This window comes from Pantherophis guttatus, chromosome 1 (assembly GCF_059756535.1).
Source record: "Pantherophis guttatus breed Tessera chromosome 1, ASM5975653v1, whole genome shotgun sequence".
NCBI classification, from domain to species: Eukaryota; Metazoa; Chordata; class Lepidosauria; order Squamata; family Colubridae; genus Pantherophis; species Pantherophis guttatus.
In genome coordinates, this window is record NC_142063.1 from 22758374 (window position 1) to 22782786 (window position 24413).

Sequence of the window (24413 nt, forward strand, 5' to 3'; positions counted from 1 at the left end):
CAGATCTTGGCAGCCTAGATGTTAATGGATAATTAGCATCTCTGTCTTGCTAGGTTTAATGTCCCCATCATGACCTGTGATGGCAATGTTCACCATCAGTTATGCTAATTAATATTATCTAGACTTTTATAAACTTTCATGTTAGAAAGGTGTGCTTTGGAAATCAAAAGTCTTTGGAAAAGTACTATAAATAACCTCAGGAAGTTCTACCAGATTTTAAAATCCATTTATTTTTTGGATAAACCATGAATAATATCTGATTGCTTTTCATTTGTTGTGTAAACTTGTCTCAATATCTAGTTATTAAATTCCATTCTATGCTTGTTTTATCATTTCCAAATGGAGAATATAATATCCAGTTTTCTCTGTATTTTTTCCATATCTTTTCCAACCTTATTTCATTCATTCAAAAATCCATTTCTGAAACTAATTTAGCTTCCCAGTGTGCAGCTTTGCACACTTGAAATACCTTAGAATCTGAAATCAGAATGTCAGAACATAGGCAATAGGAGAGCCATCTAAACCTTGCTTTTTAAGAAGGGCCTAATGGAGGATTTATGATGATTTAAGAACCTTAACGTATGCTTGAATCTTCTCTTCTCAGTGGCCTTATTTTTTATAATAACTTTTGTTACTTTTTACTTCGTACTGTATAAGATTTTAGAATTTAAATCCTTTTATTTTAAATCAACATGTGCATGTCTTTTGAAATAGTTCTGCTGAATTGAAACAGCAAATAAAAAAAAAAGCGGGAAGGGAAGAAGGAAAGGGGGAAGGGAAGAGAAAGGAAGGGGATTCTTTCATTCACACCAACATGTAAATATGCCATACTATATGAATCCCATGAAGTGTCCAAGCCCTGCTTGAGGAACATGAGGAGTGCAAACTTAATAGCAGCATAGTATTTATTTCAACAAGCTGGAAATACAGGTAGTTCTCAACTTACAACCACAACTGAGCCCAAAATTTCTGTTGTTAAATGAGACATTTGTTAAGAGAGCTTTGCCTCATTTTATGACATTTCTTACCACAGTTGTTACATGAATCATTGCAGTTGATGAGTTAGTAACCCGGTTTTTAAGTGAATCTGGCATTCCCATTGACTTTGCTTGTCAGAAGGTCGCAAAAGGTAATCACATGAACTCGTGACACAGCAGTGGTCATAAAAAAATGAACCAGTTACCGAGCATCTGAATTTTGATCACATGATCATGAGGATACTGCAAAGGTTGTAATTGAAAAATGGTCATTTGTCACATTTTTCAGTGTTGTTGTACCTTTAAATGGTCAGTAAATGAACTGTTGTAAGTTGAGGACTACCTGTTATATCTGGAAAACTTCATCCCCTTACTAAAATTAAAATCAGTCAGGAAATGAGGATCTTTCAAAGTAACACATTTTATTAAAATGAAGAAGCTTTCATGAATTACACCTCACTTTCTCTGTTGCATAGAGTGGCTACTACATTCCTTCTGATTGTTGACTAATGTAGATTAATGTGACTCTCCTCCTACATTGTTTATTACTGAATGAAGGCTCATTTTTCATGAGTGACCAGTTGTTTAGTCCAAGACCTTTTCAGATTATGTTTGGTGGATTCCACAAGAACTTGATGGGGTGGGGTGGGGAGTTCACTTATACACAGCCAATTTTCCATCATTAGAGCTTTGCCTTTTGATTGGGTGTTCTGGGAACTTTTTCTTTAATTAAAATTTTAATTGAATGTTTAAATTTAATTCAGTCTTGAAATCTGAAAAAGCTTGTAGGTCCCTGGTCTAGCAGTGTTTTCAAACTTGGCAACTTTAAGATGTGTACTTCAACTCCCAGAATTCTCCAGCCAGCATGGGAGTTGAAGTCCGTATACTTTAAAGTTGTCAAGTTTGAAAAACACCAGTCTAACGTATCAGTCAAAAAAGGGAGAATACTTCCATTAGGCTGAGCACTTTATTTCACATCATTTGCAGTTTTTTGAAAAAAAAAAAAAAACAGTTGTATTTAACGTCATTTTAAAAAGTAAACCAGGACACCATTTGAAATTATTCCATGGGAATTTGGCAGCAATAAAGCCTCCTAAACATATGACGTTTTCAGTCTTTCTTCTCCCACCAAAATAAGAAATCAAATAGTTACGCCAACTGAAAAAAGGAGGCCTGATCCATTTTTGGGTGGAAGGGCAAGGCATTGTAATTAGCTGCTGTGAAAAATAAGTGATCCAGCCAGAAGTTATAAACAGTTGACCCTGCTTTAGCTGGATTACTGTAATGTTACAGCTCAATTATTTCTTTTAGTTGTGAAACATTATGTTAAAAGCAAGACAATTCAAAAAGGTTAAAACAGGAATAGAAGAGTTGGACGTTGTGAATAGAGGATTCCTTTAATGTGTGATTCCTTTAATGAACCATTACATTTTGTGGTTTTGTTTTTTTTTAATGAGTCATATTTGGAATTTTTTTTCCGGCTATGCTATGGCATGGTATCAAACTGGATTACCCAAATAGATAGCTGATTGCTAGGGATTTATTAAGTTTACTGTGTAGACACTGGTTAGATTTTCCCCTTTGGGGCTGAGATTTCCAGGAATTCCATGTCAATTATAGATCTCTTATGGATTTGTCCACCCTTTTTTCAGTCCACGTTTCTCATTTCTCAGTTCAACTGCTTTCTTACTTTTAGGTGAAGATTTCCTGATAGCTACTTCTAATCACAATCAGATTCCCAAATTGTTCTCGCTCACTTTTTCTCCTCCTTTTAGTTTTACCCAGGTTTGAGCTGCGTATTGATCCACCACGATACATTCGAGACTTTGGGTTTTGTGAAAAGGGAACTGTCCACGCCAGGTAGGAGCAATCAATTCCTTCTGCTCACTTGAATGGCTTCCTGCAGTTTCTGTTGACATCCCTGTGATCCTTCTGAACTGTATAGTTTGAAAAAGATTTGCGGAATGGGCGATCATTGATAATAATTGTGTCACTGAACTTGAGATAGAGAACTTTCAAGGGCCCTCTTCCCTCAGAGGCAGGGGTGGGCTGCTGGGGGTTCGCAGGGGTTCGGGAGAACCTCTAGCTAAGATTCTGTGCAGTTCGGAGAATCCCCAAATCCCACTCCTGGCTGGTCCCACCCACCCCTTCCCTCCTAGGAGTCCCCATGCGACCTGTTTTGGATGCAGGTAAGTGCAGGGCATGCGGGGAGGCTTGGAGTGGGCGAAAAACAGGCCTACCAGAAGTTCGGGAAGGGCCTGTTGCTGGTCTCCAGAGGGCCTCCGGAGCCTGGGGAGATCATTTTTGCCCTCCTGGAGGCTCAAGGAAAGCCTCCGGAGCCCAGGGAGGGCAAAAACGCCCCCCCCCCCCCGGTGGTACAGGAGGCTGACTAGGCGACGCCCACCATGGCCACACCCACCCAGCAACTGGCCAGAGAACCCCTTGCTAAAATTTTTGAAGCCCACCCCTGCTCAGAGGTAATGTGTTGGGGTTACGTGGGCTGTGCTGAAGCAAACAACAGATGTAGGTAATGACAGTAAATAAGTTAGAACAGTCCTTTTCTGACACATTCTTGTTTCATCTTGGACACAAGCAATAGGCTGTGGAAATAAGAAAATAACTTAACCCTTACGATTTTTTTCTGGGTATCCTTTTCAGCATTGGATGGGCTGCCTTGATTTCTTCTTTTAACGGTACTGCTAAGTTTGTTGCTGTCAAAACTCAACTGCTAGGCAAATTGGGTGCAATGACTCCCAGTTGTGGCTCCCTTTAATTCCTGCAAGGAGGGTTGGGGAGCTTTGCTCTGAATGTGTAAGTTTTCAGCTTTTTCTGGGCATCTTTAATGAAAAAGTATCTTGGCAACAGGCCTGGAGGCTTTCTGGAGGAACATAGCAAGTTACAGGAGTCTGCTAAACTCAGTGACTCAAACTATCTGACAGGATATTAGAAAGCTTTGCGTGCATGTAATTAAGCTTGGAAATGAAAGAGCAATAGCTAAAAATAATAATTGTTGAGCTTCTGTTCCAGGTACACATTTGGGAAGCCAGTGACAGGGAAGCTGACTGTCAACATGACAGTAAATGGAGTGGGGTACTACAGACACGAATCAGGACATCCTGTCCTTAAAACCACTGAAGTGAGTAAGGGGATTACGGTAAATAATAAGGGGGGGGTACATTTTGGTGACTGCGAAATAATATTTAACAATTTTAAAGAGGATTACAACTCCAGTGGATCACGTGGTCATATAACATGGGTGAAGGCAGGCCACATCCGTGGATTAGACTTTGATTCACCTTTTGAATGGGTTTCTAGGTATATTTAAACTGTGTTGAGCCTACCTTTGAATATAAACAGCCATTTTTCCTTCATGTGACATGACACTTCCAGTTTTTGGCATTTGCAGTGTTAAATTTTAGAGAGGGTTGCAAGGAAGTGCAAAAATGGGTTGCAAAGTCACACATGGCTCTTGAACCAGGAATCGTGCCCTTGTGACATAGAAAAATTCTTCTAAAGGGAGCATCCATTCCAATCTGATACAGTCCCCAATATCTTAGTCTGTACCATGCAAAGACTAGATGGACTAAAATTTGTCTATAGCAGGGGTGTCAAACTCAACGCTCAGGGGCCGGATCCGGGCCACGGGGTACTTGTATCTGGCCCGCGGGGCCGCCCTGAAAACAGCAAAGGATCAGGCCGCTGTGCTTCTGCCAGCAAAAATGGAGCTTAGGAGGGCCGCACACGACTCTCCCGAGCTCTGTTTTCGCTGGCAGAGGGTTGCAGGAGGCCGTGTCAATCAAAAACGGAGCCCGGGAGCCCATTTTTGCTGGCAGAGCACTAGGGCCTCCACAGGCGCTCCCAACACTAGTGATGTTGAATTAACCACACCCACCCTGGCCATGCCCACCCCGGCCCCCCGAGGTCAAACACAACACTGATGCAGCCCTCAATGAAATTGAGTTTGACACCCCTGGTCTAGAGGAGGAATAGGCAGAGATGTAGTTTTTGGAATCTTTAAATTCCAACATTGGAGCTTCATCATTCTAAAGTCTGATAGAAAGTCTAAAGTCAGAAAATATGTTAAGAGTAAAGAGCAGCGCATATTCCGTTCAGAAATGTGTTTCTAATAGCTAAATTACTGGTCTCTGCAATACTACTCTGCTTCTGTTTCTCTTCACCACCGGGAATTCTGGGATGTCCATGAGGAGGGGTCAAAAACTCAAGATGGCAAATGCTCCATTTTAAAATGGGATGGGATTTCAATTATGAGGTGCTTCTTGACTTTCTGGAAACTCCCCACCCTTCACAGATGCCCTTCCTAGCATCTATTATTCATACCACAATTGCTAGTTTATTCATCAACATGCTTATTTAAAGTGAAATAAACTATTGTTTTGCTGCAGGCATTAGTATACAGTTGGGATTTAGTTTAAGTTATCCAGAGATAAGGACTTGAACAAGTGAGCCAAATGCCAGATCCTAAGTAGATTTGTTCTTGACCCCTGGTAGCATTTTCACTGTCCTCCAAAGAAAATAGGAGAAATGAAGATCCTGGTTTTCCTGATTTGGGTTGTTGACATGTGGAACAAATGATGTCCCTTCTATTCATAGTAGTTCTATTTCTCCTCCCACTACCACAGGCACATATAGCCTCTTTAATTGTTCACTTCTTTCATATTATTTCCTGGCAGATTGATGGTTCTGCGGATTTTGACATATGTGTGAAAGACATGATGCCTGCAGACATCCCCGAGCATTTCAGAGGCACTGTGAACATTTGGGCCACAGTAACAAGCACCGATGGGAGCAGGCAGGTCACCTTCGATGATTCTACCCCTGTTCAGAAGCAGCTTATTGACATAAAATATTCCAGAGATACTCGGAAGCAGTTCAAATCTGGTTTGCCATATAAAGGGAAGGTGAGTAGGAGATTGCAATGGGAAGATTGTAGCATCATAGAGTAGACTTTTCATTAAGAGGACAGAGGAAGTACTGGTTTAGGAATGTAATGACTATTTGGTTTTGGTTAAAAGTATGGAATATTCTGATGCAAGATGACAAATTGTTGCTCTCTCTAAGATCATTCTCCCTTCCTGATTATAATTGACTATGTTCCATCAAGTTGGTATTGACTTTTACTGGCCACAGATTTATTTTATTTATTTATTTATTGGTTCGATTTATATGCCGCCCTTCTCCGGAGACTCAGGGCAGCTTACAATGCGTTAAGCAATAGCCTTCATACTTTTGTATATACCTGCTTAGTAGGGCTTTCGGGCCCCCCTAAGCGGTGTTCTTTTTTATACAAAGTCAGCTTATTGCCCCCACAATCCAGGTCCTCATTTTACCTACCTCGAAAGGATGGAAGGCTGATTGACCTTCTTCAACATGATTTGTGCCATGTTCCTTCAGGTCTCCCATCTTGCTGTTGGTCACCATCTTCCTCTCTTTCTTTCCACCCTTCTCAGCATTGTGGATTTCTCAAGGGAACCTTCCTAGTTACCATATACTAGAGGTGCCCTATTAACTATTTGCTGAGGATGCGTCCTCACAATGGTGCCTTTATCTGTCACCGGACCACTAAAGAATTAGGCTGAAATTGGGCCAACTGCTCCAGCATGAATTTTGTGTTTTCCATCCTATGCCGGTAGAACAGTGGTCTCCAAACTTTCTGGTGGCAGGAGGGAGAGGGGATGGTTCCACGTGAGCATCAGGTGAGTGCACACACACGTGCAGCTTCATTTGTGCAAGTGGCAGGCACACATGCACTGCTCGCACAAATGGAGCTGTGTGCATGCACTTGCCCACCTGCCCGATGTGGACAAAAATGGAACTGTGCACGCACATGCACTCCCCCTACCATTTCCATGGCCTGGTTCTAAATGGGCCACAGCCCAGTAGTGGGCCACAACCCAGGGGTTGGGAATCCCTGCAGTAAAAGATCTTCTATGAAGATTTTGTAGCTCATGTAGAAGAGGAGCCTCGGAGACTAGAGAGTTGTTGGGCTCCAGTTCAGGGGTGAAATCCAGCAGGTTCTGACAGGTTCTGAAGAACCGGTAGCGGAAATTTTGAGTAGTTCAGAGAACCGGCAAATACCACCTCTGGCTGGCCCCAGAGTGGGGAGGGAATGAGGATTTTGCAGTATCCTTCCCCTGCCATGCCCAACAAGCCACGCCCACAGAACCGGTAGTAAAAAAAATTTGGATTTCACCACTGCCCCAGTTGGCTACCACAGGATCATTTCCTCCCAACCAGGCTGGGAGGAACTGGACACCTCATCTGCACAACCTGTTCTTCCTCCTCTTCTTTTTTGTTATGGGAATACTGCCTCTTGGACACCCAAATGCAGGTCTTCCATGAAGTTGACATTTCCAGTAGGGAAAAGCAAATTATTAACTCCATAGGAGTTGTCTGGCAGCCCTCTCACTTTTCGTTATGCACAAGTGTGCTACCCCGATTCCCCCGTCCTGACCCAATCTCTTTGAGTTTTCAAGATAACCTAGAATGACACATTTCATTTTTGAAGATGTTGCGCATTGTCCTTGCAGGCAAGGTGGGACGGGGATTGATGCCTCTTGATTTATGTGATGTTGAAGAAGGAGGTTTGCAGTCCTTCTCCTCAGCTGGACTTAACGCAGCAAGCTGGACAACAGTTCCAAGGGGTTAAAATTGCTTAACCTCTAGGGCTTAACAGAGAGCAACCTGGGCTACAATTCACTAGACCTTTGGTCACCTTTCCTCCTAGCTTTGTGAATGCCCTGGGGGTGGGGGGAATGGATATTTCTATCCTGAATGTGCTAGGATCTGCAGTGGGTTACCATCTCTTCTACATATCCAGGCCTCTTATTTCCCCATGTCTGCCTTCTTAGCTGCAGCCCAACCTATGTTTGATGGCTTGTTTTCCTGCTAGTAGATGATACTGTGTAGAGGGGGAAGGACAGCAGGGATTCTTCCCATCTCTGCCTATGTTAACTTGTTTCCTGATTCTTCAGGTTGAAGTCACTTATCCTGATGGGAGTCCAGCTGATGGAGTGACTGTCCGGGTAAAAGCGGAACTCACTCCAAAGGACAACATTTACACAAGCGAGTTAGTGTCCAGAAGCGGTGTGGTGGAATTTGAAATCCCCTCCATCCCCCCTGCTGTCCAGTACGTCTGGCTGGAGGTGGGTTGAAAGCCCTTGATAGGATTAGTGGGCTGGAATTGCCATTAATCTCATCAAAGGCACACTTTGTCAGTGGGACCAATGGGTTGAGAACATGGGGGCAACTTCATTTAAGAACATTAATTGGGGGGTTTCTTAATCCTTAAACCTCTTAATTTCCTTGTGGATATGTGATTTCTGGGGGATTTTTGAACTGAATGGGAATGGGAAGAAACCCACAGAACATGGGGGAGGGTACAGTGAGAGGAGGGTGTCTGCTTGGGTATTCAAGATATACCAGATTCAATTTATGGCATCTTTACTTTACTTTACTTTACTTTATTCAAATTTCTATACCGCCCTTCTCCTTTCGGACTCAGGGCGGTGAACAGCCAGATAAAAACATCTATACAAAACATCACAGTTAAAAAATAAAGTTAAAATAATTTATAAATTTGGCCCATAATTTAAAACTTGTCAATTAAAATCAATATTAAAATTTTAAAACTAACCCTAAAATCAAGACAGACCGGCTAACTGGAAAAAATGAGTTTTTAGGGCCCGACGAAAAATCCGAAGGTCGGAGATCACTCGTATCTCTGGGAGTAGATTGTTCCATAGGGTAGGTGCCACCACAGAGAAGGCTCTCCTCCTGGGGGTCGTCAGCCGGCATTGTCTGGCCGACGGCACCCTGAGGAGGCCCTCTCTGTGGGAGCGAACCGGCCGGTGGGAGGCTATTGGTGGCAGAAGGCGGTCCCGTAAGTACCCTGGCCCTAAGCCAGGGAGCGCTTTAAAGGTGATCACCAACACCTTGAAGCGCACCCGGAAGTCCACCGGAAGCCAATGCAGCTCGCGCAGGAGAGGAGATCAATGGAGAATGGGATAAATGATAAGAAAGTGTGTTTTCTACCTGAGTTCCAGCGAACCACGATCTGTCAACGGAAGCAATATCAGACCACATTAAGCTCTTTTCCATGGGTGGGTTCAAAATGGGGACAAATGTTCAAAATGATCAGATGGATTAATACTTTTCATTCCAGACAGGGAAACAAAATCTGTTAAAAGAAGCATTTCATTATTTTGAGGCTCCCCATAGATTCCCACATTGAAATATTCTGTCCATTAATTAAATAGAAAATCATGGAGAAAAAAATGATATTGATATAAGGTGCAGAGAGGAAGAGAAGGGAATTATAGAGATATTTTCTGTTGTTTTCACTGGGTGCCAATCTCCAAACAGCTCCGATCTGGCAAGATTAACCACAGTACAGGGTCAAATCTGGGGGTAGATTAGATCGGTCTGGTCAAAATCTGAAAGATGACTTGGGAGTTCAGAAGTTGCCCTTGAAAGTAACTTTCTACTTTCCACCTTTCTTAAGACCAAAGTCACAGCCCTTGATGGGAAGACTGTTGGAGATCAGTATCTACCCAACTACCTATCGATCAGCAGCTGGTATTCACCTAGCAAGTGCCACGTCCAGCTTCAGATGCCAGACAGGCCTTTTCTGGTAAGATGCGAGACAACTGTCGGCATCTTGTTTTCAGAGTTTTCAAGATGCATCTGATGGGTTGCTCTGAGTCGGAACCTTTGCCTGCTGTTCTCAGCCTAGTACACTTGGAATGACTAATATCCCTGTTGAGGAAGCTGGGATGCAGCCAACATGCCTGCTTTGGCTGGGTGTTCCACTTTGGCTGGCTTTCGGAATTGATCTTGCTCCAGGGAAACACTCAATAGCCAGAATTCTTTGGCTGCCTTTTCTTAACAATGAGACTGCTCTGTATCTTCGCATCCTGAGCTGTGCTCTGTTTTGCTTTCCCCTGAGTATGGAGTGGATTTGGAAGATATGCCAGGTTCCAAAAGACCTAAGGAAAATGTGGCCTATTGTTTCAGAAGGCATTTCCGTCAACAGTGATGCTGGAATTCAGTCTTTGTTCCATGCCACCCTTTGAATCAAAGCCCCCTTCCTCAAATCCATGTCCTCCAGATATGTTAAACTACACCACCAATCATAGCAATAGCACTTAGCTTCACAGCTCTTTACAGCCCTCTCTAAGCGGTTTACAAAGTCAGCCTATTGCCCCCCAACAATCTGGGTCCTCATTTTACTGACCTTGGAAGGATGGAAGGCTGAGTCAACCTTGAGCTGGTCCTGCCAACCAGATCAGCTTTCCTTTCAGAAAAGTCACTCGGGTAGGAAGGGGAAGAGGTCTTAGCAAACCTTTATATGGCTGCAGTTGCCCCCTTTCTCTTTCCAGGTGGGAGAGGAGGCATGTGTTGCTGTGAAGTCCACTTGCCCGTGTAATTTCACACTCCACTACGAAGTTGTATCACGGGGGAACATTGTTCTTTCAGGACTGCTGCCTCGAAACAAGACTCGGGAGGGGAACAAAAGAACCGCCACCGGTGCATCTTCTGGTAAGAACATCTGCATTACTTAACTTCTCAGCCATGATTGTGTGTTTGAGGCAGGGTCAGAAAGGGGTAGCTTCCTGCCTTTGAGTGGCCAGTCAGTGGCTCCTGTGGGTGGAGATGAGCAAACAGCTCACGCCGCCTCCTGAAAAGCCCTGGCTTTATTAACCTGTATGTATTTTCCACCCTATTTCTTGTTTAGACCGGACCAGCTCTTCTGCTGCAGAACTGAATACCTGCATGACTTCTATCTGTTTCTCAGTCACTCCAAACATGGCTCCCCTGGGCCGTCTTCTTGCATACTATGTGCGGGAGAATGGAGAAGGGGTTGCAGATAATCTGCAGTTTGCCGTCAAGCCTTTCTTTGAGAATCAGGTATCCAGTATAGAATGGCTAGTCGTGCACCTGGGTTGTTTGGCAAAGGATCCCGGGTGATGGTGGTTCTTCCCTTTCTTCTCTTCCTCCTCCTCTTAATGTTCAATGCCAGGTTTCGGTGGCATTTTCAACAAATGAGACCAGGCCAGGTGACTCCATATCTGTTACAGTGCGAGCTGCAAAGGGAAGCTGTGTTTGTTTGGCCACAGTGGACAAAAGCATTTACCTCTTCAAGCCTGGCTTCCAGCTGACAGCTGACCAGGTGAGCAGCATCCCCTTGGGAGTGGAGAATGCTTTGGTACTAACCAAACTACTGAGTCCAAGAGGGAAGTGATGGCATTTTAGAAAGACTGTAAACATAGCTCCAGCATAGGGATGGACAAACGTAGGATAGCCTGGAGCCTCATTTCAATTTTTTGGAGGATCTAAGGCCACAGTAGGCTTGGACATACCATTTCATCTGGGCAGGAGTGAGATTGTTTTCCTGGGTATCTTAAGAGCATTTGGAGAACTTTTTATAAATGTTAAGAAGATGGCAGGAGGCTGTTATTTCAGTTCTCAGATTGGGTCAGAAGTGGATCCTAGGGAGCAGAAAAGGGCTTCAAGTCCATAGCTTTAATAGATTGGACCAAGTAAATAAATATTTTCTTATACAGGTAGCCAATGCCTCTCTGAAAGCTACAAGCAAAATCATGGATAGACACCTTCTTGCACCATTATTCCTTACAAAATCATACTCATTGCTTTAAAATTAGGATTATTGCTGCATTTTATGCCAGTGTAGTTCAATTACCTGTTGCGTGAAGAAACATTTGTTCTGATCTCTCTTAAAACGCTTATTACTTAGATACACTGGAAGACCATACCATACGTATTGTAATTTGAAAACCTTGCAGTTATTTTTCACACTTAAGAGTTGGATTTTGTTGATCACTTCTGGAAAGCAGAACCTTTTGATTATTCCAGCAAGATAGTTATTAGTCCCTGACATGCCGTGTTAACGTAAGATTTGTCCATGATTGTGCAGATCTTCCAGGAACTTGCAGATTATGATGTCTCTGATGCTTTTGGAACTTCAAAAGAAGAAGGGCACTTCTGGTGGCCAGGCTCAACATTAAACAAGCGTCGCCGTCGTTCTTCTATCTTTCCCTGGCACTGGGACGTTGCCAAAGATGCCCGCTGTGCATTTACGGTGAGGTCTTCGCTTCTTGCATAAATGTGGCATCTGCATGGTGTCTTTTGTGGTAATTGTAAAATTGCCAGCTGACTGAGAGCACAGTCAAGCAGAACAACTCAACAGATTAAACCCACTTTAGCACACTGCATGGGGCAAATTCAATCTTGTCTTGCTTTTCCTACCATAGAAACTCACCGATCTATAACAATCCCTTTCTCTGGAACTACCATTTTTTTTAATTCAGTGACATTTAATGGGTGATGCAGACATCATTATACAGTATAATAATAATAGACTGCATATCCTATTTTTGCACCATACTAAATGACGCAAAAAATATTTTTTTTTCATATCCAGTCTGTACTAATCTAGAGTAACAAATTTGCAAAATGTCCTATTTAGAGCTTACACAACTTTAATTAAACATTCACTGTTTGGGGGCTTATTGTTTATCTGTTGATCTTGGCTGTATGATTTGTGATTAATTATCCCCTTAATTGTTTAACTTAAATTACTCAAGTATCACTTTCTTTTCCAAGAAAAGGAGCTTTCATTTCTGGTTTTCTCCCATTCTTTTGTCTGTTTTCAATAGAGGGTGTTACTTAGCAAATAAAAAGAATGAAACAGCTAATTAAAGTTGCTTCTCAACATTTCTGTTACTCTTAAACATAAATTAACACTGCATAGTTTTAGAAGGCTCTCTAAGGGAAATTACAGTAGGGGGAAATTCAGCACTAATTTAGCATAGATCAAGAGGTAAGCAATTCAGTACTTCTTAATCCATGTTAGACTGAGTAAACTATAGAAAGTTCTCAGCAGGGGTGAAATGCTCCCGGTTCGAACCAGATCACCCGATCCGGTAGTGATGGAGGCGGGTGGTTCGGAGAACCAGTAGCAAAAATCCCTGCCCCCCCCCCATGGCCCAGCTGAGCCATGCGATCATCAGAGGCTTTTTTTATTATTTTTTTTTAAAAAAAATTCTACAACCTCTTCGGCTGAGGAGGTTGTAGAAAAAATGCTGTTAAAAGGAAAAAAAGCCTCTGACGATCAGGCAACTCAACTGGGATCGTCAGACCGCTTTAAAAGCATTTTTTTTTACAACCTCTTCAGCCGAAGAGGTTGTAGAAAAAATGCTTTTAAAAGTAAACAACAACAACAAAAAATTGGCCACGCCCACCCAGTCACATTAACCCCCCCCCACCAAGCCACGCCCACAGAACTGGTAGTAACAAATTTTACATTTCATCACTGGTTCTCAGGCACAACACTGGATGTTGTAGTGCTATAAGGAATGCTATTTTAATCAGTGCAATTATGAGAAAACAATTCTCGGTACTAAAGAATTCTAGGGCAGAAATGACATCTTGTCTGCACTGAATCTTGTAACTCTAAAGTAACGGAAATATTTCAGTTAAAGGAGAATATTTATATAACCGAAAAATGTTGTCATTTGGCTGGTTGGGGCAGGTTTTTCAATAAACTATGTCTTTGGGCCAGGTCTCGTATAGTAATTAGTGCTAGGAAGTTCCTGAAATTCTAGATACTCCAGACTGTGGCAGGAAGCACACTGGAGTTAAAATAGTGCAAAACAAGATATAACCAGTTAGATTTCATATGAGAATTATGCAACCTTGCAAAAGAGTTGGAAGCCTTTTTGAAGAACATTGCTTACATTCAGGTGTTTTTTAAGGGGCATAGAGATAGGGCACCCAGAACTTGGCAACCATTCTCTGCATCTGGGGTGCTAGTTCTTTTCCTGCTTAGAACCCATTCCGCAGGCTGAATCCTTCCACAACTGAACTCAAATAGGTTCTGAAAATGCCTCTATTTCCATCATCTTTGCATCCTTATTATGGAGAAACTTTTTTTCTCCTGTTCTGAGAACTCTAAATTTGTGGCTGTTGGAAAGACTTTCCTTTGGTGAGGAAGGAGGTGGCGTGAGAGGTTAATTTCTAAGTACATCTTGTGCTCAGATTCTTTGAGAAGAAGTCCTTGGCATTCAGAGCCAAAAGCTGTTCTCTGCTTTCTCTAAACAGGCCACTTTCCCCAAAGAGGTTCTGTCAACGGAGATAGCATAGGTGAAAACGTTATTGGCTCCTACGTGCTTGGCAGAAGGGACACAGCCTCTTCTGTTCCCAGTGTGAAATGATTTCATTTTGATCAGGGGAAAAGAGAAAAGCTTATTAACAAACAAGTCAGATCATTTTAAACAAGGGGATGGGGGGTGGGGGAGAGAGAGAGAATTTGCAGTCAAAAATAAACTGGCGGCCTCTGAGCGAGCCATAGGAGAAGCATTCCTTCTAAAGAAGACTGGCTTGTCTGCTTTCGGAGGAAAAAGAAAACTGATTTCCCTAGTAAGGATGTAGTTTTTCTATTCTCTTCCTTTTAGTAACCAGTTTTTATACAAGGAAGTGTTCAAAGGAAGTGAATTCCTATCAGGCAAAAGTATTGACTGAGGTAAAAATGTTATATCACTACTGCAAATATCAGGATGATTGCTAGATAGAATTGCATTAGTAAGATGGTGTTTCTTCCTGTTGCCATCTAAAGGTTATTGGGATTTTTGCAGACCAAACATGGCACTCTTAAGAAGAGTAATCTCCTAACCAAAATAGGGTAACATCTCAGGGTGGTTTGAGGATTTCTTTTCAGGCTCAGAATTATACCAACATTCCTAATGAAAAGAAGACTTATTTAATGTTTGGGAAATTACTACAGCATAAATTATACGTTATTGGTGGGGTGGGCAGCATTTTTCTATTGGCAACTCAGGATAGATTGGCCTGGAATGCCATCTGTAATCTGGTTTAAGGAATGCAGTCTCAGCTGAGGAGGGTCTGCAGTCTGTCCAGAAGAAGAAAAATTTCCCACTCATCTCCTGGAAATGGAGGTGATTCTCACAAAGTCCACTTTATTTTATTTTTGCTTGCCGTTGCCTGGAAATTCCACTTTAGACAATTTGAAAACTGTGAAGCCAGCTTTCCTCAAAGCACCTGATCTCTCTGGGGAAGAGAAGATGGGGAAATCACTGCAGTGTTTAATATTTGCCTGGTAACGGCCATTTGTGCTGGCTAGTTTGACATAATTTCCCTGTGTTTCAATGCTCTTTCCTTCCACGGATATTTGGAGTATTGGAGGGTGGGGGATTACTCTTTAATGAGACAGACTGAATCAGTTTTTAACAGACATGGCCTTTTTGTTGTTGTTTCCTGTTGCCTAGGAAACCGGTTTAGTTGTAATGACTGATCTCGTCAGCTTAAACCATAGACAGCATGGCAGTCTGTATACCGAGGAGGTTGTGCCTGCCTTTCAACCTCACACCGGGATGCTGGTGGCTTCTACACCTTCCAAAGCTCAGTCCAGGTAGAACAAATGTTCCTTTTGTTGATCATCTGTTTGTCCCAAAGATGTGTTGTGCTGCCTTCCAACTTGGGGTTGTTGTGTTGAAGATGGCCTTACTTGGCTCCATGGAATAAGGATTTAGGAGCCAGTTTGGCCTATCTGCTACTTGGATGAGCCAAAGAAGCTTGCCAATGGGAAGTAACCAGCAGCTACAATCCCAACGACGTAACCCAAGTGGCATTGTTGTTCTGGGCATGGTGGCAGACACCTGCTCTTTTGCTCAGCAGGCAGTAAGGGTTGATAAGATGAAGCCAGATGGCAGTCGTGATGGAATCAATGTGTATGCATGCATGTGTGGTAGCTGATAATGGAGCTCTGTTTTGGCCCCTTTGACTGGGAATGGAAATGTTTAATCACACAGCTTTGTGTTCCATGGGAGATCTGAAGGCGTGTTTGTTTGTTTCTTGCTTCCTGCCAACTGGTTGTAGAAGCCTGAGATTGGCATGAGAAGCAAGGAATGAGGTGCTTGCTAGGTTAGGGTTTCCTTTAGCTGGCCTCTCCTGGGAAGGCACCTCAATTTATTTAATAAATTGTTTTTTGTTGGGAAGAATTCTCTATGCAATGATAAAAAGTCTCTACATCATTGATAACAATGATAAATGTGGTAAAATAGAAACAATACATAGTATACCGTGTTTTCCCAAAAATAAGACCCTATCTTATATTTTTTTGAACCCTGAAATAAGCGCTTGGCCTTATTGCCATGCGCTCAAAAGCCCGATTGGGCTTATTATCAGGGGATGTCTTATTTTGGGGGAAACAGGGTAGTATAGTGATATTATAAGAACAAAAATAAAACAAACACTTATATTCAAAGCCACAGATGCCTGGTAGAAAAGGAAATATTTTGAACTGGTGCCAGGAAGACACTAATACGGGCAGCAGATAGGTTTCCCTGGCAAGAACAATCCTATGTTGGGCCCATAACTGAGAAGGTCTTCTTCTGTATGGCCACTCGGCCAACTGGATTGGGAGGATTACTTGAAAAAGGCCTTTGCAGATAGATCAGTGTTCCTAGACAAATACATATATGAGGAGGGATTCTTTGGCATAATCTAGCCTCCAGCTGTTCCAATGCCTTTCCAAAAGGCAACTGGACTTTCTTGGTTTTTTCCTTGAAAATATTTCGCTTCTCATCCAAGAAACTTCTCCAGTTCAGACCTGAACTGAAATCAAGAAAGCCCAGTTGCCTTTTGGAAAAGCATATTTGGGACAGTGGTGGATTTTACTTACCTTTGCTACTGCTTCGCTTGCATGCGTGCCACTTCTACACATGCGCAGAAGCTTCTGCGCATGCACAGAGCATATTTGATGACGTCTGGGCGGATGGGCAGAGCCTCCTGCTGCCGCTGCTACCAGTTCGCCCGAACCGGGGCGAACCGGTAGCAACCCATCACTGCTTTGGGACAACCATAACCTGGATGATTGAGAATCTCCACAGACATCTAGCCTCCAGCTTTTGAGAGATTTAAATACTAGAAAGAATATGAAAATCGATGGGTAGGCCCTGCAACTGATCAAGGGCCGAAATCAGATGATTGTATTGTCATGAGAAGTAGGGTTTCATGGAGCTTCTGCTTTTGAAGGGGCATATTGCTCAGTTCTCTCAGCATCCACAAATCTCTTGCCTTCCACAGAGCAGACAAGAAGAAAAGAACATTCTTCCCAGAGACTTGGCTCTGGCAGTGCTTCAATGTCAGGTAATTTCTCCTCAATGTGGAGCCATCTTCTGTTGTCTGTAGGGGCCTGTCCTGCCTTATGAATGAGGCACAATTTTGTTTTTCTCTCTGTGAGGAACATAGCAACAGCACATACTTATATACCGCTTCACAGTGCTTTACAGCTCTCCCTAAGCAGTTTGCAGAGTCAGCATATTGCCCCTAAAAAACTGGGTCCAACCTTGGAAGGATGGAAGGCTGAGTCAACCTTTAGCCGGTCAGGCTCGAACTTGTGGAGTTGAGCAGGGAGTTAGCATGCAGTACTGCATTCTAACTACTGCACCACCACCATGGAGGTATTGAGGTTTGTTAGATCAGAACAAAATAGGAAAGACCCCTTCAAATTGGGAATAAGAGTTAGAAATATAAATGTGCCTCTTTATAAGCAAGTGTAAAGTAATGCATGATGAAGAGGAATTAAAAACATTGGGTAATTGTACAAATATGTTGAGAACGTCAAAGGCTCGTAATCTAAAAACATGGGTGATGATGAATAGCTTGATGAAACCATGAAACCAATGTGAAGGTGCTGTAAAATTAGTAAATACTAAGGTAATCCTCAAATTTTGGCCATTCATTCAGGCACAATTGAAAATTACAGTGGCACTAGTGTCCATAAAGTTGCAACTGTTGTAGCATTTGATCTGCTTTGAAAGAAATTGAAGAGACGTTTGGACTGTAAACAGCTTTTTAATTAATTAATTGATTGATTTGATTGATTACATGCAATCAAGTTAATGCTCACTCTCAGTGATCACATGGATAGATTTTTTTCTCCATTACTGTCCTTAACTTGGTCCTTCAGATGTTCCAACACTGTACTCATCACTCCTGTAACTGAATCCATGCAACTTGCTACTGGACATCTTCTTTTTTCCTTCCATCTTTCCCGGCATTAGAGGTGTATCCCATACAGCTAAGTCTTCACATAGTTTGAACCTGGTTATCTTGATTGATTTGTTCAATGATCGATTTGGGTTTTTTTTTCTTAGCTGTAAACAGTATTTCCAGAAGCCTCCTCCAACATCAAAGTTCAGAACATCAGTACTCTTTGTATCCTGTTTCTTCAAAGTTTAACTTTTGCTTCCATAGAGTGTCACAGGGAAGATTATTTCTTTTATTATTTTGATCTTTGTAGGTATATAGAATATCTCTTCCAAGGACTTTATGGCTGCTCTACCAAGTATTAATCTATGGTGTATTTCTTAACTGCTTGTTCCTTTACTCTTAATAGTTGATCCTAAAAAGTAGAAGCTATCCACCACTTCAATCTTCATTGTCAGTTCTAAGAATAGTTGTTGAACTGGTTGTGTCTAATGGGCGGACTTCCTTGTATTTAATTTTAGTTTCATTTTTATACTGTGCTCCTAACTTTTATTACTAAATCTTTTGCATTTTTAGCATCAGAGCAGTGTCATCAGCATAACATAGTGATGTTTGTTCCTTCCTGTTTTAAAACAATACTCATCTTTTTCCAATTCAGCTTCCATTAATATATATATTTAGCAAACATATTGAATAAATCAAGGGGGAGCATACAGCCTTGTTGCACTCTTTGCCATCCTGGAGTCGATCAGTTTCACTATGTTTGGTCCATAACTGTGGCGTGATCTATATATAAGTTTCACATGAGGATAATAAGATGTTCTAGGATTCCCATTTTTGTGAGCACATTTCCACAGCTTGACATGATTGAAAGAGGAAGCAAAAAGCTTCTATGGATATCAGACATTGTCTCTTAGAAAGTCTTGGGTCTTGTCAGAGGAGCCAAATAGCTGTGTCTATGTTTGCATTCAGGCACCTGCTCTTGCAGAGAATGAATGCTATATGGTATGCAAAAAATCTTGTTACTGGTTAGAATCCCAGTTGAGAGAATAGTGCCATGGCTAATTGTTTCATTAAGTGGTTTAGAGTGCAACTGGAAACTACTTTTATCTGACAAGGATCTGTCTTTGCCAATTCATCCTTGTGGGAAACTATAGCCAATTTTCTTCTTCTCTATCCTCTTTTTGTTGTCGTCTGATCAATAGGGGTCATTCTATTGTAATTTAAGTCTCTTTTTTACATTCACCAACTTATATTTAAAGCACGGTAATACAAGAAAAAGCATAGCAGATACAATGACACACATTTCACATTTGTTTTCTTTACCTAAATGTTAAATGGGGAATGTTCTGATGTTTCCTTAAGCTAGTAAAGAGAATTTCTTGCACAAAAAAATGATCTGGAAGCATCTTGATTTGGTTAGTACACCCCAACTTTTTAAAACCTTTCTTCTATTTATTAAAATTATTTTGCCTTTGCAGGACTGCTGGCAATCATACTGCTGTTGCCATTTTGCAAATAACTATCTGGTGCTACATGGATACTGGCTTTTCATTTAGCACTTGTCTTGTTCTTAAATGCTTGCCAGATTTGGAAATCCACTACCATAGAAAAAGACATTAATTTGTTAGAAGAACACCTTTGCATACACAAGACCCCAGGTTTAACACAGTTAAAAGGGTCTAATTTTTTTTCTGACATCATGGCTCAGAGTGTATGATAAAGCATGATTTGTTAGCTAAGATACCATTGCTTGACCTGTGGTTATGCAGTGGTTAGAATGCAGTGCCACAGGCTACTTCTGCTAACTGCCAGCTGACTGCAATTTGGCAGTTCAAATGTCACCAGGCTCAAGGTTGATTCAGGCTTCCATCCTTCCGAGGTGGGTAAAACGAGGACCCAGATTGTTTGGGACAATGTGCTAACTCTGTAAACTGCTTAGCAAGGGGTGTAAAGCACTATAAGGCGATATATAAATCGAAGTGTTATTGCTACTGTTATTGTATGAAGCCTTTAACCATGGTTTATAAATTATACTGACTGGGTTCATGCAAGACTGTGATGTAGTATTTATAGATGTTGGAGAAGGACTCAGAAAACCTGATTCAAGAACATGTTCAACTATATAACTTCATTGGTTGACTGGAGCAGTCACTGAGCCTCACCAGACAAGGAAACATTGCATTGAAATGCTGGAATTCTCCTTTGCACGATGTGATATTCACTGCAAGTTATAGCTTGCTTGTTGTTAAAAAAAAAAAAAAAAAAGGAAGCTTGCATCCGGATAATCCTGAAGAAATGCATAGGTAGATGACAAGCATCTTTTTGTATCTCCCATTGTTGTCTTTGAAGAAAGGAGAAAGCACCACTTTCCCTGGCCCTTGGCTATGATTTTGGGATTGGACCTGGGACAGAAAGGCAACTGAACAGGGGAAGAGGGTGAAAGAATAAAATAAGGAGAGCGCAAGGGTCAAAAAGTCTGCCATATATGGCTGCTGCCAAAGTATAGAATGTTCCCTGGATATGTGAAATTTGCAGAGAATATCCTGCACACCATAGTTGACGCTGCAAGGAATATGCAGGCTTGCATATGTATAGAAGTCCCACCATGACCCTTCCAGTGGAGCCTTGTGGTGGCAATGTGGCTAAAGGAGAGTTGGGACAATTGTGACGACAAGCTGTCCACGTGACTTGCAGATTCCCTCATTGTTTCATGCAGCATAGGAAGTTGCACATGTGGACAACACCCTGTGCTGAACCCATTTGAAATACAGAGAGAGGAAGGTTAAACGGGCACATTTGGCTTAATGTCAGATTTACACAGAGTTTACAATCCCCATCCAACTTTTCAGTAGGAGAATGCTATGAAAAAGTTTTGAAAAGAAAGGTGCCATGTTCATTGCTGCTTGTTGTGTTCAGAATATTTGATGCATTTCTTTTTAAAGCCTTTGAGGTATCTTTCTCTGGTGCTGCTTCCCAGTGACTCTTTTTTTCTCCTTCCTTTCCCATTTTTTTTAAAACAGTGATGTTTCAGGAGAAGCTCAGCTACGTGTTGATGTTCCAGACTCCATCACCACATGGGTGATGGAGGCTGTTGGACTCTCTGAGAGAGGGCTAGGCTTGGCGAGACAGACTGAACTCAAGACCTTCAAGCCATTCTTCATTGAGTTCACCCTTCCATACCACATAATCCGCGGGGAACAGGCAAAGATTCCTCTGACAGTCCATAATTACTTACCCATGTGTTTGGAGGTGAGATTACTGATTGTCCAATTTAAAAGACTTATAAGCCTTCAGGCATCTTATATGCTAAACTCTGGCTGGATCACACCAACAGTAATAAATAAAAAGAAACAATAAAAACCAGCATGTAAAAAACAACTCCGAATGCCTTCAACCAATAGTCCCCAGGACATAAACATCACAATCACTGGGCTCCAATCTCATCCTATCCCAGTGATTTTTTTTGGGGGGGGGGCAGTTCCTAAGGCTTTCTGTAAGGTTAGAAGGGTGGAAGTCTGCCAGAACTCCTGGACGGTGTTCCACAGGGCAGGCACTGCTACTTGCTAGATCCTGCCAGATGACATTCATTAAGAGAAGGGACCTGGAGCACAGCCACTCCATCTGACCTGATAGAATGGACAGTTATCCTCAGGAGAGACTGTCACACAGATAATCTGGCCCCATGCCAGCACCTTGAATTGCACCTGAAAGGAAACAAAGCCAGTGCAGCTCCCACAGCAGTGGTGCAACATGAACAAGCTAATGGGTGACGGAAACTGCACACACCATTGTATTCTGGACCAGTTGTGATTTCATCATGGTCTTCAAGGTCATCCCCATGTAGATTGCATAGCGGTAATTCAGTTGTGAAGTCACCAAACTCTCTAAGTGACGGTGAGCTAAATTTCCCAGCCCAGGAATGTGTGCAAATGATCCTGGACCTCCCAAATTGTGTACCAGCTCTGCTAGGAGAAAGCTATTCCATCAAGAGTGAAAAAAATATATATGCAAACCTACTCCATCCAGAGCGTCACAAGCTTCCAGATAGCATCAGCACCTAAATGGCATTACCTGCCCAAATTGGGATGTCTATGTACTGTATAACGGGGCATCATCGGCACACTGATGACACTGTATCCATTCTGCCAAATAATCTCGCCTAGTGGTTTAATATAGATGTAGATGTAAAGAGAGACCCAAGCCCCAAGGAACCCTTCACAAAAGCGACTTAGTTTTGGATCTCTTCCCCTGTGACCAATACTGACCTCAACTGGTCACAGAGGAAGAAGGAGAACACTGCCCTCCATCCCAATCCCCAAAACTGGCCCAGAAGGATCCTATTGTTCAATATGTGTTTATGTTTTCTGGGGAATCCCTGCAGAAAGCTATAAATCCATGATTTAGGGACCACAGTGGCTGATTCCCATAATATCCTAAACCAAAGCAACCCACCCCATTACATTACTGTAAACCATAATAAGTGTTGCTTGGGTCAGACTCTGAATATACAGATAGTATCCAGTGAGTGAAGAACCTGCTAACTGTTACAAAGCTCAGATGTTAAAACAACAACAATAAATCATAAAAAAACAACGGAAAGAGATTTCAAATGACATACTTTAATGGTACAACACACCATTATTAAGACAACCTTAAGAGTAACACAGTGCACACAACCCACTTTACTTAGAAGAAAAACATATATTACCAGGGATAGCAATTCAATCTTTGCTATCACTGAATTCTTCCCTACAATTCAAGGCACTAAAAAGATAATCTTAGTTGGCGCTAATTATATGATCTGCTATTACTACTCCAACATTCTTTAGTATGATCCTGATGACTAGCTGGACTGACCCATCGTAATCATTGTTCATTCCTTACCATCACACAGGTTCATGTGAAAATCTCAGTCGCCAAAGGCATCAAGTTTGTGGGACATCCTGGAAAGCAACACTTGACAAGGAAAAAATGCGTAACCCCTGGCAAAGCCAAGCCCACGTCTGTTGTGCTATCTTTTGGTGAACTGGGGCAGAACAACATTACAGGTAACACATTTGGTATTCCTTTCAAAAAATTTAAAGATGTTACAAATGGTTGCCTCCACTCAGTGGATTTTGCCTATCTGCATTATAGACTGTCTTTAGATACCACATCTATAGACATACAGACATCTATAGAATCTGTATTCTCCATAGAGAAAACTATAGACATTTTAAAATAAGAGGGAGAAACATCTTTTTTTTTTAAAAAAATTATTAATTAAAAAAGAAAAACAAACAAGTACAAGTAAGACAGTACACAACATACACAACAAATAAACATAGATCAAGTCTTATGACTTGCATTTTAAATATTCACATTGGTAGACTATACAGTATTTCTCTATATATGTTTCGACACCTTTATGTAGTTATATAACGATATTTTTAAATTCTCTTTTTGTTTTATTTGTTTTCTTGGTGGTACTCAATTCCTATCTAATCAGTATGTTCCTGTTTTTGTTTTGAGGGAGAAACATCTTATCCACAATCTGCTATAGGGAAAGAGTGTTACATTCCTCCTGAATATAATCACTTTTTAGTATATTTTCAGCTGAAGGGATAAAAACCTTTTATGCAAGAATCCACAACCTATTTTTGCCAATAGCATATCTAGAATTTTAGGTTCTCTCACAAATGACTGCCATGCAGGAAACTACCTGCAAAACTCCTTCAGAGTGTTTTCTACCATTTCGGTGTCCCTTCGTCATTGAACATACTAGCCATACATTTGCACTATAGCCCCCTGCCCATCAAGAAAAGCTGTGAGCCCATAGAGTGACCTAGAAACATTTTGGAATGAATACCATTTTGGAGGCTGGCATTGCATCTTGAAAAATAGCAGTTTCCTATTTATTTATTCATTTTGAACTAAATAATCTAGAAAAAGCAGAGAATATACCAGCTGACAAGAAAAATATCTGGCCATGTCAGATTCTGCTGAGTTCCAGTTGAGGACCAAGTTATTGAGAATTCATATTTCTTTGTGTCATCTTTAGCAAAAGCCTTTGCTTATAGTGGAAGCAGCTGCTGCCAAGACAACATTCAACTCACAAAGAATGGCAAACATTCTGAGGATGCCCACATAGACAAGAGGACTCCTGTTGGTGTTGATTATGTACGGAGGAGCGTTATTATTGAGGTAAGCAAGCAAATAGTCTTTTCAGAGAAATAGTTGCAGCTGGGAAGAGGGAGAAATGATCATTAGATTCAAAATGCAAAAGCTAGAAGAGATGCTAATATTTTCTGAGTAGATGGATAGTAGGATGTAACATTTGGGATTTAAAAATCAAGAGCCATGGATCTCCACATGAATGTGCCTGACATGTTAAAAAGAAATTCT

The 24413-nt window shown here is 41.6% G+C and overlaps 1 protein-coding gene across 3 annotated transcripts in view; it reads left to right on the forward strand.

Annotated features, from left to right (window-relative positions):
* The window catches only part of CPAMD8 (C3 and PZP like alpha-2-macroglobulin domain containing 8), a 65712-nt gene that overhangs the window by 12633 nt on the left and 28666 nt on the right, over positions 1-24413 (forward strand). For all 3 annotated transcript variants that reach the window (XM_034437559.3, XM_060694131.2, XM_034437560.3), the window contains 14 exons: positions 2753-2837; positions 4005-4113; positions 5669-5896; positions 7970-8140; positions 9499-9627; positions 10376-10535; positions 10732-10904; positions 11017-11166; positions 11932-12096; positions 15302-15444; positions 17121-17183; positions 21050-21278; positions 22924-23077; positions 24070-24212. In XM_034437559.3, the coding sequence (XP_034293450.2) occupies positions 2753-2837; positions 4005-4113; positions 5669-5896; positions 7970-8140; positions 9499-9627; positions 10376-10535; positions 10732-10904; positions 11017-11166; positions 11932-12096; positions 15302-15444; positions 17121-17183; positions 21050-21278; positions 22924-23077; positions 24070-24212 (2102 nt within the window). The remainder of the gene's footprint in view (positions 1-2752; positions 2838-4004; positions 4114-5668; positions 5897-7969; positions 8141-9498; positions 9628-10375; positions 10536-10731; positions 10905-11016; positions 11167-11931; positions 12097-15301; positions 15445-17120; positions 17184-21049; positions 21279-22923; positions 23078-24069; positions 24213-24413) is intronic.